We start from the raw sequence: 16,865 nt of genomic DNA, 5'->3' as shown, positions 1-16,865 counted from the left end.
AATGGAAAGTCCAATAACAGAAATGAAAAAGAATAAAAGTTAAAAAAAAAATTAACTTGAGGTGCCTGGATGGCTCAGTGGGTTAAGCCTTTGCCTTCGGCTCAGGTCATGATCCCAGATTCCTGGGATAGAGCCCTGCATTGGGCTCTCTGCTCAGCAGGGAGCCTACTCCCCCCCCACCCCGTCTGCTGCTCTGCCTGCTTGTGGTCTCTCTCTCTTTCTCTGTCAAATAAATAAACAAAATATTTTTAAAACTAAAATAAAATCTTTAAAAATAATAATAATAAATAAAAAATCTTTAAAAATAAAGAATGCTAGAAGGCAACACAAAAGTATAAAAAAAAAGCTCTTGGGTAAAGGTAAATATATAAATACATAAAGAATCCTAAAATACTCTAATGGTAGTGCATAAATCAGTGTTATTACTGGTATAGCATTTGAAATTAAAAGCATACAGGGTCACCTGGCTGGCTCAGTAGAAACAGCATGGAACTCTTGATCGTGGGGTCCTGAGTTCAAGCCCCATATTGGCCTAGAGCTTATTTTTAAAAATTTAAAAAGTTAAAAGCATACAAAATAACTATGCCTATAAAACTGTCAATGAATACAAAATATAAGATATAATTTGTGACATTATTAACACAATATTAGGGGAAATTCATAGGGGTAGAGTTTATATATGAACAAATTTATCACCTAAAATAAAATTAAAACCATACTATGTATTTATTATATAATCTTCACAATAATGATGAATAAAACACCTACAGAAGATACATACAGATAAATAAGAAACTAAAGCATGCCACGACAACAAATTAACAAAACACAAAGGAAGGTAACAAGAGAGGAAAAGAGACAAAATAGGTATAAGACATATAGAAAATGATAAAATGTCTTGCTTTTTCAGTAATCACATTAAAAGTATCAGAGAGGTGCCTGGGTGGCTCAGTCAGTTAAGCACTCATCTCTTAAGTTTCAGCTTAGGTTGTAGTCTCACAGGTTGTGAGATGGAGCCCTGTGTCCCTCTCTACACTCAGTGAGGAGTCAGTGGGCTAGAGAGTCTCTCCCTCTGCCCCTCCCCACATCTGTCTTTAAAACAAAAACAAACAAAAGATAGAGGGACAAAATGGACCTTAAACAATGCCTGGGCGGGGCCTGGATGGCTCAATCGGTTAAGTATCTTCCTGTGGACCCTGGGATTGAGTCCCACATCCAGCTCCCCGCTTGTCAGGAAGTCTCCTTCTCCCTCTCCCTTCTCCCTCTGCCTGCTTCTCTGCCTATTTGTACTCTCTACCTCTCTGTCAAATAAATAAATAAAATCTTAAAAAAGAAAAAAACAATGCCCACATATATGCTATCAACAAGAGACTCACTTGAGATGTAAGGACACTCAAAGGCTGAAAGTGAAAGGCTAAGAAAAGATATTCCATGCTAATGGTTACCAGAAGAGAGAAGTGGTCCTACTTATGAGACAAAATAGGCTAAAAGAGAAGAACTGTCAAGAGATAATCATCATTATTATGATGAGTCAATTCACCAGGAACTTATAACAATTATAAATATGCAGGCACCCAATACAGCACCCCCATGTATGAAAGAAACCGTGAGAAACCAAAGAGAGAAATGGACACTAACAATAAGTGAAAAATCCAAATACTCTACACTTTTAATAATGGATCGAGCAAACAAACAGAAAATTTAATAAGGAAACAAAGTAACTGGAAGAAACATTATATATCAAATGGACCTAACATATAAAAAATACTCCTAACAACACAATTCTCATTCTTCAAGGGCAAATGGAATTTTCTCCAGGATACATCACATCTTAAGCCACAAAATAAATCTCAACAAATTTAAGAATACTGATATCATACCAAGTATCTTTTCTTGTTAAAGTTCAATGGAATGAAACTAGAAATGAATTAACAAAAGGAAACTATTTATAAATATCTGGAAATTAAGTAACAATTATTTTGAGGGGAATGGAGAGGAAGAGAATCTTAAGCAGGCTCCATGCCCCACGCTGAGCCCGATGCAGTGCTTGATCTCATAACCCTAAGGATCAGGACCTCAGCTGAAACCAAGAGTTGGATACTTAACAAACTAAGCTACCCAGGAGCCCCTAAAAATAACACTCACTTAAAACAAATGAGACAAAATAAGTCACAAGGGAAATGAGAAAGTATCTTAAAACAAAAGCAAAACACAGCACACCAAAACTTATGGTATGTGGTGAAAGCAGTGTTAAGAGGCAAGTGTACTGTTATAAAGATGCACATTAAAAAAAAATGCACATTAGTGTGCCTGGGTAGCTCAGTGGGTTAAGCCTCTGCCTTCAGCTCAGGTAATGATCCCAGGGTCCTGGGATCGAGCCTATCATCAGGCTCTCTGCTCAGCAGGGAGCCCGCTTCTCCCTCTCTCTCTGCCTGCCTCTCTACCTACTTCTGCCTACTTGTGATTTCTCTCTCTCTCTCTGTCAAATAAATAAATAAATAATCTTAAAAAAAATGTACATTAAGAAAAATCTCCAATCAACAATCTAACCTTACACCATAAACAAGCAGAAAAAGAACTAAACCCACCATGAAGAGAAAAAGAAAAATACAGATTAGAACACACATCACTGAAATAGAAAAAACAGAAAAAAGTCAACACTAACTTTTGGAAAGACCAACAAATTGACAAACCGTTAGCTAGACTAAGAAAAAAGAGAGGCCTTTAGTAACAAAAATTAGAAATGAAAGGAGATATTATCAATGGACGTCACCAAAATAAATGAGATTTATAAGAAACAACTATGAAAAATTATGCCAACAAATTGGATAACCAAGAAAAAATGAATAAATTCCTGCCAATATACAACCTAGTCAGACTGAATCACTAAAAAATTTTAAAAATCAGAATAGACATATTGAACCAATAATCCAAAATCGCCAAACAAGGAAAAACATAGCACCAAATGTTTTCACTGGTGAATTCCACCAAACATTTAAAGAAGAAGTAACACCAGGCCATCTTAATCACTCCCAAACTTATGTGTCATTCTTCTTAGATATATATGCAGGAGTGGGATGGATTCTATGGTAATTCTACGTTTAACCTTTGCAGGAACTGCCAAAATTTTGCCCAAAGAGCCTACATTATTTCATATTTCCCTTAGCAATGTAGGAGGGCTCCAATTTCTCTATATTCTTGCCAGTACATGTTATGCAGCCTTTGGTTTTCCAATCTTTAAAACATAATAACACCTCTCCCTCTGCCTGTTGCTCCCCTTGCTTGTGCTGTCAAATGAATAAATAAAGTCTTTTAAAAAATAAATAAAACACAGAAACATATACCCTAACCCTGTGGAAGTGGTGTTTAGTGAGCTATGTACCACACCACCCTTTAAGCCTCTTCTCACACATACTTCAAGAGCATGGCTCCTAACACAATACAGTATCCAAATTTCTGACTCCAATCTCAACAACTGTACATGCACTTATGTTGAAAAGCTGTGAACTCTAAAAGCATGTGACAGATTTTGAATTTTATTTTTTTATTCTAGAGATAAAATGTGTATTTATATGAGAGAGAAAGAAGGCACATGTTCATGAACAGGGGGAGGGGCAGAGGGAGAGAATCTTAAGCAGACTCCCCATTAGGCACAGAATCCAAAGAGGCTGGAGCCCAGGACCTGAGATCATGACCTGAGCTGAAATTAAGATGCAGATGCTTAACCAACTGAGCCACCCAGGAACCTTAGATTCAGGATTTTAATTTATTTGATCAGGAGTATCTGTCATAGGTACAGTACAGGGCAAGGGGGCAAATCCACTCTACTCTATTTATAATTTACCAAAGTTATAACAATTTTACACTTATTTGCATGATCACTTGATTAATGTTAATCTTAGCCTGTTTCATTTTGCACACCATACCAATTAACTAGCACATAATAAATACTTTCATTATATTTATGAAAGAATGAAAGAAACAGGCTCTATCCCAGATCTCTAGAATCGGAATAACTAAGTGCTAGACCTAGGTGTATACATTAAAAAAAGAAAGCCTGACTGAAATAAAATACTGCGCATCTTTCCTGTAAAGGTAGTAACTACTAATACACTAAAGTGAAATAATCTAGAAAAAGTTCAGTTCTAAAGAAGTTATTTCTACAGCAACAATAACTTTTGATCCTAAATTAGCATGAGGATCATTTATACTAAAATGGGGAACATTCTGTTTTTCTATTAAGTCTTTGATATAAATTAATTTACATATTAAAGATCAGCTGACAAAACAGTAACTGCTGAAAGGTACTGAGAATGAATTAAATGTCAAGAGGGCAGAGTAAAGAATAACTGCTAAGAGATTCTACCTACTTAAACCATAGTACCATGTTATCAGGTAAGATTCTAGATCCATTAACTAAGGTGTGAATGAAACTACCCTCATAGCAGATTTACATACTGAATAATATTCTCACAATAACCATCTCTCTCCACTTTACTGATGAGAAAATTAAAACACATGGTCTCATTATGATTCTAGACACAAAGCGAGTAATGTAGAATCTATTTTAAGTGTTTGTCTTATACCCTAATACTATCAGTAAACTATGAAGTATTTTCTGAAAGTTAATTAAAAATGCCATGTATATGCCACCATATAATGCTCCTTAACAGAAATGACCAACTTAGCTATAACAAGTCTTAACTTTTGGGCGCCTGGATGGCTCAGTGGGTTAAGCCTCTGCCTTCAGCTCAGGTCATGGTTTCAGGGTCCTGATATCAAGCCCTGCACTGGGCTCTCTGCTCAGCAGACAGCCTGCTTCTTCCTCTCTCTCTGCCGGCCTTTCTGCCTACTTGTGATCTCTCTGTCAAATAAATAAATAAAATCTTAAAAAAAGAAAGTCTTAACTTTCTAAAGATGTAAAGACTCCTAAGTCAGTTCTAAAGAATTTCTGTATTTCTAAGATATCTTCCCCTTATAACCCAAAACCAAACATGAAATACTGAAAATACCAGACTTCTCACCAACTGAGTCAAATCATTAGGACATTTCTAACCAGCAAAAAGAATAAAATTCTATTAGTATTTTATACTATATGTAAAAAATATTTTATGAAGAAAAAAGAAAGTAAGAATCACATGTGAAATTTTTTTTTACAGTATTTTTTTCTTTTTTAAGATTTTACTTATTTATTTGAGAGACAGAGATCACAAGTAGGCAGAGAAGTAGCTGGAGAAGCAGGCAGAGAGAGAGAGAGAGAGAGAGAGAGAGAGAGGAAGCACGCTTCCTGCTGAGCAGAGAGCCCGATGCGGGGCTTGATCCCAGGACCCTGGGATGATGACCTGAGCTAAAGGCAGAGGCTTTAACCCACTGAGCCACCCAGGCGCCCCTCACATGTAGAATTTGATGAATTTACTAAAAGGACCCCCATGAGGTAAATTCTCGTATGAGCACTTTATAAACAAGGTCTTTAAAAATTAGAAGGCAGCAATAATGGGAAAAAAATTAGTAGATCATCTTTAATTTCTCTCCCAACTATTTCCCACATAATAAAGCAAGAGGTTCATTAAGTACTACTGTTTCCATTTCTTCCATAACATATAGTAGATTTGGGGGTGCCATAATATTGGGTGTCTCAGTCAGTTAAGAGGCTTGTGCTCTCTCTCTTAAAAAAAAAAAAATGCTAGATTTTAAGATTAGATGATACTTCATAATGATAAAAAAAAAATGCTAGATTTTAAGATTAGATGATACTTCATAATGATAAGGCTAGTAAGAATTCCTTCCTCCAAACTATTCCTAAAAAATGTGGATTCAAAACATTTTAAGGAAAAATTCCATTAAACTACTTAGTATAGACTTACCCAGGTTTCCTTGCTCGATTGTCAGTACCACCTCATCCATCACCACAGCCCTAAAGTCCAATTCCTCCTCACAACATTTGGCCTTTAATGCTCGTAAAATCTCTTTTTGGGGATAGTCTTCTCTGATTCGACGATCTGTCAAAAACCACAACTTGGCTGCCACAGAGCTACACATCTTGATCTGCTTGGTCTTCCTTCTCTTGAATTATTTCCTCCTGAATGCCGATTCTTTCTATACAAAAAGACAAAATTCACAGAGTAAATAAAGAATTCTAACTTAAGGAATTTCATGTTTGTGGGGCTCCCCTGTATATATGAAAATAAGTTTCACTTCCTCATATTAAAAAAAATCTATTTGGGGTACCTGGCTGCTGGGCTCAGTTGGTAGAGTGTACAACTCTTGATTCTGGTGGTCTGAGTTAGAGCCCCACATTAGGCATAGAGATTACTTAAAAATATATATTAACGGGGTGTCTGGGTGGCTCAGTTGGTTAAGCATCTGCCTTCGGCCCAGGTCATGATCCAGGGTCCTGGGATGGAGTCCTACACTGGGCTCCCTGCTTAGTGGGAAGCCTACTTCCCTGCTTCTCCCTCTCTCTCTGCCCCTGCTTGTGTAATCCCTCAGCGATTGGAATCAAATAATGTTTTATTTATATATATATATATAATAAAATATAAAAATATATTTATATATAAAACATTATTTGATTATTATTTATATCATATTATAACATATATATTTAATATGTATAAAATATATGTTATATATAATATATTATTAATATATAAAATAAAATATAATTTATATTATTTATATTATATTTATTATTTATATTACAAATAAAATATTTATATGTAAGATAAAAAAGAAATCTGATTCTTGGCTTTCACACAAATAAATGCTGTGATTATATATTAACTATACAAATAAAAAATGAATAATGTAATATGATGCCTTTTCCCTTTCATTCAAATAAAAAATTTTTATACCACTAGAAATATAGAAACTCACAACTTCCCATGAAACAAAATTTCTCCATCGTCCACTGGGGAAGCTACCACTGCCATTTTATAATTACAGCAGATCACTTAGTACAAGTCCCATTTTCTACATCATGTTCAATGTCATTCCCTATATTATATACTATTATATTTAATTATATATTAAATAACTTGATATAAAATAGATGAGACTAATCATCAGTATATCCTGATCCTTCCCAACACAATTAACTCTCTATATATTCATATATCTGTAGTTTTTTAATGCAATTTTCCTCCCTTATTTTGTCATATTTATTTTATTACAAACATATTTATAGGAATGTTTTAAATAATGAGATAGTAACACTTGTGTTACTAGAGAAGTATCAACACTGAAATCATTTATATAGCAACTTTAATCAAAATAAATAGTTCAAGGGGTGCCTGGGTGGCTCAGTCGTTAAGGGTCTGCCTTCTGCTGGGGTCATGATCCCAGGGTCCTGGGACCCAGCCCGGCGTCAGGCTTCCTGCTCTGCAGAAAGCCTGTTCTCTTTCTCCCACTCTCCCTGCTATGTTCCCTCTCTCGCTGTGTCTCTCTGTCAAATAAATAAATAAAATCTTAAAAATAAATAAATAAATAGTTCAAGAATGAAGCGACTTAAAAAAACATTAAATGCTGGGGTCCATTCACTAAAATTTATTTTAGTCAGGGGATAGCATACTCTTACTCAAGGTTTTCATGCTTCCTTTAAATAGAACTTTTTTCAACAGACTGTTTACTAGAATACAAAAAAGGACTTTCTTCCACAGAGTGCTGCTTCTCAGAATCTGCATCATGAGCAAAAGCTTGTATCACGAGTAAGACAATTCAAAATTTCCCTAAGAAGCAAAAAGTTTCAAGTTTTACTAACAAATATTAACAGGTGGTTTCAAACAAACAAACAAACAAACAAAACTTTTCAAAAATAAAATTCCTGAGGCCCCTGGCTGGCTCAGAAGTACAGCATGTAACTCTTGATATCAGGATCCTGAGTTCTAGCCTCACTGGGGCATAGAGCCTACTTTAAAAAAATTCCTAGTATCACCCCAGATGACATGGCAAACCTAACACAGAAAAAAGAATGAGGGTAAGAACTAGAGAAAGGAATGACCATACAGATGGCTTCCAGCACCACGACTGAAAGTGATTCCTCATGCACCATTCACACACTCTCCAGGGTCTCGGTCAGAAGGGCCTGTTCCATAGATGTACACCATAAGACCAGAACATCACGAGCCAGATGCACCACCACACGCATACACACAGCCCCAACCCCAAACCTTAGCCTGCCATGCCTGCCACACTCACACCTGCCCCATAACCCAGGGTCTCAAGGCATCAATCACAGGAAAGCAGGGAAGGAATAAAATAACATGGGAGATACACTTAAGAGTATGACTTGTACCTGTGGAAAAGCAAGGGGAGAGCTCTCAAATGTGGCAATGCATCAGGCCAAGACCCAAGAAATCAGCAAAGATGACTAGTGCCTAGAGGCTTCTGACCCCTTGTGTTATTGTTCCACAGCTGTGGACAAAAACGTGACCTCTTAAAAAAAGAACATGCCCTCTTGAGCCTTAGTCTAAATATGAACTGAAGATGTGGTCACTGAAAAGTCTCAAAGGAAAAGCTCCACATAAGAAAAGTCGCACCAGAGTACCTAATGCCTCCCCAGTTTCCCTTGAGAGAGGCATTATAAAATGACCTTAAGATATTTAGACCAAGTAGTTTTTGGACCACCCTGTCAAGGACATTTAATACTCCAAAGCCATCTTGGTGCCTTCCCTGACACTTAGGTCTTGAACATCATCTGTTCACTGATATGACTGAATTTCACTGCATGAAACTGTATTGAATGAGTAAAGCAGTTGTGGCCCCCAACAGAACTCGGGATAGGATATTAAAGCCACTGGCAACTGGGAAGTAGAAATGTTGGCCAATACTGGTATATCAACTCATGGAAAATGCGCAGGCCACAACATTAACACAACATGTTATGTTCACTGATTCTATAATTGGACAAAAAAACACTCCTGGGCTGCAATCTCATGTCGTTGTGCAGCAACTCCCAACAGATGATGCACATAAGCATCATGTCTGACTTCATCCTGCAGCTCTTAAACCCATGCATAATCTTTGGGTGTTTCCACACTGGTATGCCACCATCAACTAACTGCAAGTTCAGGTTAGCCTCCCTATTTCTTTTCATTTTTTAAAAAAACATTTATTAGAGAAAGTGAGAGAGCATAGAGCATGAGCAGCAGGGAGGGGCAGAGGGAGATGGAGAAGACGACTCCCCACTGAGCAGAGAGCCTGATATAGGACTCAATCCCAGGACTCAAGAATCACGAACTTAGCAAAACACAGATGTTTGACTGACTGAACCACCCAGGTGCCCCTCCTTTCATTTCTCCCAATGGAGCAGCCTGATCTCTACAAGGCTTTCATAGGGGATACCTGCACCCCCAGATCTGGAACTGGAGAAATGCTCTGCAGAAGACTTTATGAAATATATAGACACTGTCTTTAAGAGGTCCAACATCAATACCAATGACTACGGTTCCTCAAATCCACCTAGTGGCCGTCAATACGGCAGCATCTGGGGATCATGACCTTGCCCTGCACTGAGATTAGCCTTCTTCATATGGAATACATTTTCTTTATCAGCTTCAAAAGATTCTTATGTTATGTCTTACTTTTCATGTGAAGAATCAGAGGTATGCCATACTGTATTCCAATGTCCACCAAGGAGATGATGTCCCCAGCCTGAAAAAGGCAAGTTAGCTTAACAACCTCCAGCTTATTATTTACGGTTTCATTTGTACTGGTATCTTCAAGTGATACCTGTCCAATTTTTTTTTTTAAAAGGAAATGGCTTTGGGTTTTTTTTTCCAAGATTTTTATTTATTTATTTGACAGAGAGAAACAGCAACAGAAGGAACACAACAGGGGGAATGGGAGAGGGAGAAGCAGGCTTCCTGCTAAGCAGGGAGCCCAAAGCGGGGCTGGAACCCAGGACCCTGGGATCATGACCTGAGCCGAAGGCAGTAGCTTAACTGAATGAGCCACCCACGCACCCCCAATTTTTTTGCACCCCCAATTTTTTATCCATTTTAATTTTACAGTGAACTCCAAGACCAGTTTATTGCCAGGGAAATAAAGAGCACAACTCTCTCCTCCAACCAATGGTCCACTCCTATTTGGAAAGGTACCCAGGGTGGCCTTATCCTTATCAGGCTGCCCTATTGGGATTCACATCTAAGAATAGCCAGGAAACAAGAGGTAAAGACTCTCCAACCACAAAGGCAGAGGCTCTGTATTCCCCCCTCCAACCCACTCCCATGGCCCTCCTGGTCTGGAAGGCCACCTTCCTGCGGGCCAGGTAGAAGCCAGCATCTCCTCCAACATATCTACTTTTCTGTTTATCCCATTAATAAACATCCAGGAGAAAAAAAAACTGCTAAGAAGTCAAAAGCATAATGGTATATCTACAGTCCAGGAAACCAAAAGTACACAAATAAAATGATAGTCCTGAGTCTCAAAAATAAAAAACCTCAGATTATATTCACTATTTTAAAAGACAGTAGAGTCCCTTGTAAAAGTAAAATGGTTCCTCCCACACACACACAATATTAAGGAAAACAATGCACAAATATCAGATACCAAATAAATGCTACTGATAAACTGCTAAATCAGTTTTTCTTTTTTTAACAAAGAGACATGTGACAAAGAAAATTTACATTTATATTAGACATAGTTCTCCCATGCAACTTCTGGATACACATGTAAATAAAAGTCTCTGTGATCTGTCAATAGTCTAGGCAGGGCTAATTAAATGGGAATCATAAATAAAGTGCTTCTTTCATTTTTCTCATGAGACCCCCTTCCCAATGGTACTTATTCTGCTAGGAAAAAAGCACAATTATAATCTACCATAAAGCTATTGAGGCACCTCTTACTCCTAGGAACATTATTTATTCCAGATAAGACATAGCATATAAACTCAGAATCAAAAGACTGAGAATGAAAAAAAGGTTAGATAAGGAAAATATACATACTAATGTACAATTAAGAATTTACTCCATTTGGCAATTACTACAGATGTGCTTCTGATGACTTCATTTCTGTCTTAGATGGGGAATATAAGAGTTATGTCAGGCTTCCAGAGAAAAATAACAAATTTGCATATATTGAGTTTAGGCACTCCTTCAGTCGTCTTTTACGTGACCCTTCTCTCCTGACAGTTCTTTTTCTATACATAATCCCTAGGACTTCCTTCCTGAACCCTTCTCTCCTTTCTCTGTAACGGTCATCCTCACCAGGTTTCAACTATTATTATTGAAATTTGAATATATCATTGACCTACTAAATCTTTTTCCAACCAGTTTCCAACTAAATTTGAGAGATCCTATTTCAATCTGCCTAGTGTACATTCCTAACTAAATGCCACCGACTATTCCCTCAGCTGAGCAAGTAAAAAGTTGATTTTTATTCACATACCTGCTTCAACACCTGGATTTTTCATTTTGTTAGTTCAACTGTGTCAGCGTGGCTAGACAATGATGCCCAACTGTTTGCGCTAGTCTATATGTTGCTATGAAGATATTTTGTAAATATGATTAAAGTCTGTAATAAGTTGACACTGAGTGAAGATTCCCTCTATGTTGTAGGTGGGTCTCATCCAACCAAATGAAGGTCTAAAGAGCAAAAACAAGTTCCACAAAGAAGTAACTATGCATTAAGACTATAACAGAAGTCCCTCCCTGAATTTCCAACCTACTGGCTTGCCCCATGAATTTCAGACTTGCCACAATCATACTAACCAATTCCTTAAACTTAACTTCTATTTCTTTCTTTCTCTTTCTCTCTCTCTTTCTCCCTTTCTTTCTCTCCTCTCCCACTATTAGCTCTAACAACCACCTGGACTCTTATGAACAGGAGTGAACCCTAGGAAAAGCACAGCTACCTGTTAGAACTTGAACCCCGGACAGCTGTGTGGTGCCATGACCTTGGACTACCTACTACCTCTTTTGCTTATGTCAGTGATATTTGGGAATTATTACAGGCCACAGAACTTTTTATTTTAAGTATTGTCTGTCATACCTTGTTCAAAAGTTTTAGGAAATTATTCCTTTAACATCAAAGTCTGCATGTCAGCAGGTAGCAGTACTGTTTGTAAGAGGGATTGTGTTACACTAACAAGATCATCTTACATTTGATCCATTTCTTTTTTTTTTTTTTTTAAGATTTTATTTATTTATCAGAGAGAGAGGGGGAGAGAGCGAGCACAGGCAGACAGAATGGCAGGCAGAGGCAGAGGGAGAAGCAGGCTCCCCGCCGAGCAAGGAGCCGAATGTGGGACTCGATCCCTGGACGCTGGGATCATGACCTGAGCCGAAGGCAGCTGCTTAACCAACTGAGCCACCCAGGCGTCCCACATTTGATCCATTTCACTTGTACATTTATTTTAACAACATCCCTGGAAAAGTATCCCTCCAAAGAAGCAAATTGTTCAAGGTCAAAAATCAGTTGTAATCTCAGATCACCTAAGACTCTAAGTACTAAATAAACAAAGTATTTGATTAAATAATATATTCAATTAATATTTGATTGACTACTATGTACTCTAAAAATATTCTGGTAGGGGCGCCTACGTGGCTCAGTGGGTTAAAGCCTCTGCCTTCAGCTCGGGTCATGATCTCAGGGTCCTGGGATCAAGCCCTGCATCAGGCTCTCTGCTCAGCAGGGAGCCTGCTTCCTCCTCTCTCTCTGCCAGCCTCTCTGCCTACTTGTGATTTCTGTCTGTCAAATAAATAAATAAAGTCTTTTAAAAAAAAATTCTGGTAAATGAAACAGACATAATCCTAGTCCTCACAGAGTTAAAAACTACCTGATATTAAAATGTCCACAAAAAAGATGCTCAACATCAATAATCATTAGGAAAATGCAAATCAAAACCATGTTAAGTAAAATCACACATACTGGATGGCTACTATCAAAAACAGGAAACAAATGTTGGGGAGCATGTGGAGAAACTGGAAGCCTTGCAAACTGTCAGTCGGAATGTAAAATGGTACGACAGCCATGAAAAACAGTATGGCAGTTCCTCAAAGAATTAAAAATAGAACTACCATATGATCCAGTAATTCTACTTTTGGTATATAACCAAGAGAAATGAAAGCAGAGTTTTCAAAGAGGTATCTGTACACACATGTTCACAACAGCGTTACAATAACTAAAAGGTGGAAGCAACCAAAGTGTTCATCGAAAGATGAACGAGTAATACAGAATATATATACAATGCCTTAAAAAAGAATTAAATTCCAATGGATGCTACACATGGATGAACCTGGAGGATATTATGCACTAGTATATAACTGCCAAATTCACAGAAAGTAAAATGATGGTTGCCAGGGGCTGGGATGTTGGGGGAATCAAGACTATTTGTATGAAGAGTTCTAGAAATGAATATGGTGGACAATTGCACAAGAATGTGAATATAGTTAATACCACTAATGTGCGTTCTTAAAACATGACTAAGATGGTAAATTTCATGCTATGTATTTAACCACAATAAAAAGAAAACTAGAGAAGAAAAAAAATGTCATAAGCAAATTAACATGCAAACTTTTACACATATTTACCTAAGGGATCAGAAAAATGTCACCTTTACTTAATTTACCTGTAGCTTTATTACTAAATTTCTCAAAGCAGTCTGTGATATACAAAACTAATTACACTTTTTAAAATAGTTTCCTCTGCATGGGGTACCTGGCCAGCTCAGTTGGTGGAGCATGCCTCTCTTCATCTCTGGATTGTGGGGTCTCGCCCCACGTTGAGTGTAAAGATTACTTAAAATCTTCCTTAAAAAAAGTGTCCTCGTGGGGGGGGGAGCTTTCTCTGAATGGAATTTAAATAAAATTTCTAATGATTTCAAGGCACCTGGGTGGCTCAGTGGGTTAAAGCCTCCTTCTTTTCAGCTCAGGTCATGATCCCAGGGTCCTGGGATCCAGCCCCATGTTGGGCTCTCTGCTCAGTGGGGAGCCTGCTCGCCCCAACCCCTGCTGCCTGCCTCTCTGCCTACTTGTAATCTGTCTGTCAAATAAATAAATAAACTTAAAAAAATTTTTCTGAAGATTTCACTTAATACAAGAATGTTAAATCAACCTATCTCTCTCTGGAACATCGTACAAAATCTACAAAATCTTCCCGAGATGCAGTGCACTGTGTGGCTCCCTCAGAGTTCATCATGTTTAGGGGCACCTGGCTGGCTCAGGCAGTGGAGCATGCAACTCCTGATCTCAGGGTTGTGAATTAAGAGCCCCAAATTGGGAATAGAGACTACTTAAAAACCCCAAAATCTTAAAAAAAAAAAAAAAAAAGTCTCATCATGCTTAACATGTTAAAAATGTTGGGTCTTCCTAATTTTCTTGCTGGACAATATACTGAAAAAATGAGTCAGGAAACGATTAATATAGTGAAACTGAAAAAAGTCTTTATAGATATGGCTAACTATATGTCAAAGGGATAAACTCAGGAAATACTTGAAGCCTGCTATTTAGACAAATCTGCATGAATTTCCAAGATGTAGTTTTCCGACAAACTATCAAAGTCTGAAATGCTGCCAAATGTGGGACAGTGGAGCAGTAAGAAAGAACTGGTGTGATTTAATATAGCAAATCCATGTTCTATTTTTGGAGACCATATTTTTATATGCCTAAGAACATGAAGCCAAGAGCTAGTATGAGAAAGGGTTAAAACAAGTGGAGGGTGGTGGTAAGGAGCTGAATAGAGTAAAAACATTAAGGGGTAGATTTGGAATTTCTTTTTTAAAGGTTTTATTTTAATTCCTGTTAGTTCACATAAATATTATATTAGTTTCAGGTGTACAATATAGTGATTCAACAATTGTAGAATTTTTCACAACTTGGAGATGTACTGCCACTTTTGAAAGAAAGGTAATAAAAATCATTGACAAAAAATTGACAAATTGGTACACATTTTACAAGAATCTAGTAAACGCCTCCAAACACTGCTGGGAGAACAGACTGCCAGATGAAAAGAACAAGGATCAATGAAATTACATTGTGAGCTCCATGAAGACAGATTCCGTTTTATTCTGTATTATCCCCAGCAGGTAACAGAACCTTAAGTATGACAGACAAATGTTAAGGCTTAGAGGTTAGGAATTATTTTAAAGGAGTTTGTTTATTGAATTGTAAGGCAGTACCTCCCCCGCCAAAAAAAGCTATTTCAATATTTAATACCAAGTAAATATACCCATTAGATCTAAACACAGCTGTCAAAAATTCACAGTTTATCAGGAAGCCTGGATGGCTCGGTTGGTGACTCTTGGTTTCAAGCTCAGGTCATGATCTCATGGGCCTTGGGATCAAGCTCCATGTTGGGCTCTGCCCTCAGCAGGGAGCCTGCCTAAAGAGTCTCTCCCTCTGCTCACCTCCTTTCTTTTTCACAAATAAATAAATCTTTTTAAAAAATTCATAATTTATGGGGTGCCTGGGTGGCTCAGTAGGTTAAACCTCTGCCTTCAGCTCAGGTCATGATCTCAGGGTCCTGGGATCTAGCCCCTCATTGGGCTCCCCCCCCCCCAGCCTCTCTGCCTACTTGTGATCTCTGTCAAATAAATAAATAAAATATTTTTTTAAAAATTAAAAATTCCTAATTTATCTTTTCAGTTTCTCATAAAAAACAAACACGCAAACCTAAACCTACTTTCCACTGCCATTATACAATTCATCCTTAAATAATTAGCTTTGTTAACAATTAGAAGTCAGAGGAGGAAAAAAAAAAAACCTGTAATTTTAGTAAAAGGAGTAAAAAAGATATAAGCAGATGGGTTCCATGCAGACGAGACTCTAAGGGAGTAGTGCTGGCTAGCTCTGTGGCTTTTGTCCTCTAAGCCAATTTTGAAAGGAAAAAAAAAATTGGAAAAGAAAACATTAAAAAAAAATACCACAGCATGAGTTATCATGAAGCCAGAAACTCTGTTCTTTTCTGCAAACCTAGTATGTACAAAGATACATATGGTACATGAATCTAAAATACATTATGTACAGGTATTTTGATGTAGTATATTATTATTTAATATACTAATATACTACTTAATATACTATATTATTTAATATACTAATATTATCCTTAATATGATAAGCAGGAAAATTCCCAAGTAATGAAAGACAATTTCCTCATCATCTGTACCTAATCTCTCCTATTCAACCTCTCTCGAAACAACTGCACATCCCACAGTACAGTTAACTAAATATCCTTATCACAATCTCCTCCCAGATTTTTTTAAAAATTAGATTATAATTTCCCAAGGCTCTTTTCCCATAAGCTTATGACTTAACCCCACTTGCTCTTTGTAATACTCTTTGTAAACTAACCTGTCATAAACCCTCTCTACAAATCCACATCACTAAAATACACCCCCATACCAGTTGACAGTAGTAAGCAACAAACTCCTTCCTTTGCTTTATGTTTAGTTTTCTCTCACTCTTCACATGTTGTTCCTGGGTACAGAAGTTCTTCCCCCACCCTCTTTCACTTAGTTTAGGACTCTATGCCTGCTTCCCAGAGGAAGATGACAAAAGCTACTTCTCCATCTGTGGAACTGGCTCTGTTCTCTCCCCTCCCCCTCAACCCATTCCAGTGTTCATCTTCTTTCAGCTCATAGGGAAGGGAGAAGTTGAGAAATCAGTCTAGAGACTCACTCCATTAGCAAATCCCAGATGGATACATACTGAGGAAAGCAAGAATTGGGAGAGGTTTTTTTAAAAGCCATGTTCTGTGCTGTACCCCAACACACTAATGCCTGAAGCTTGGTTGGCATTCATTGGCCTCAGGTAAAAAAAAAAAAAAAAAGTTCTCTTTAGTGTTTCTTCGTAATATGGCTAAGAAGGGGTAGACAATTTATAAAACACTTCTAGCAATTTCCCTTTGGAGAGGAAAAGGGGACTGAA

At 37.4% G+C, this 16,865-nt stretch overlaps 1 protein-coding gene across 5 annotated transcripts in view; it reads right to left on the bottom strand.

The window, feature by feature from the left end:
- Positions 1-16,865, bottom strand: part of RIMKLB (ribosomal modification protein rimK like family member B) — an 80,104-nt gene that overhangs the window by 51,650 nt on the left and 11,589 nt on the right. For 4 of the 5 annotated variants that reach the window (XM_082738303.1, XM_082738304.1, XM_082738301.1 and 1 more), the window contains one exon: positions 5,865-6,096. In XM_082738303.1, the coding sequence (XP_082594429.1) occupies positions 5,865-6,039 (175 nt within the window). In that variant the 5' untranslated portion in view covers positions 6,040-6,096. Of the gene's footprint in view, positions 1-5,864; positions 6,097-11,385; positions 11,560-16,865 lie in introns of those variants that run through there. The other variant, XM_082738305.1, reaches the window with a different exon arrangement.

Source organism: Mustela nivalis, assembly GCF_964662115.1.
Source record: "Mustela nivalis genome assembly, chromosome: 7".
Taxonomy (NCBI): Eukaryota; Metazoa; Chordata; class Mammalia; order Carnivora; family Mustelidae; genus Mustela; species Mustela nivalis.
The sequence above is the reverse complement of the archived record's forward strand: the minus strand, read 5'-3'. Positions and strand labels throughout refer to the sequence as shown.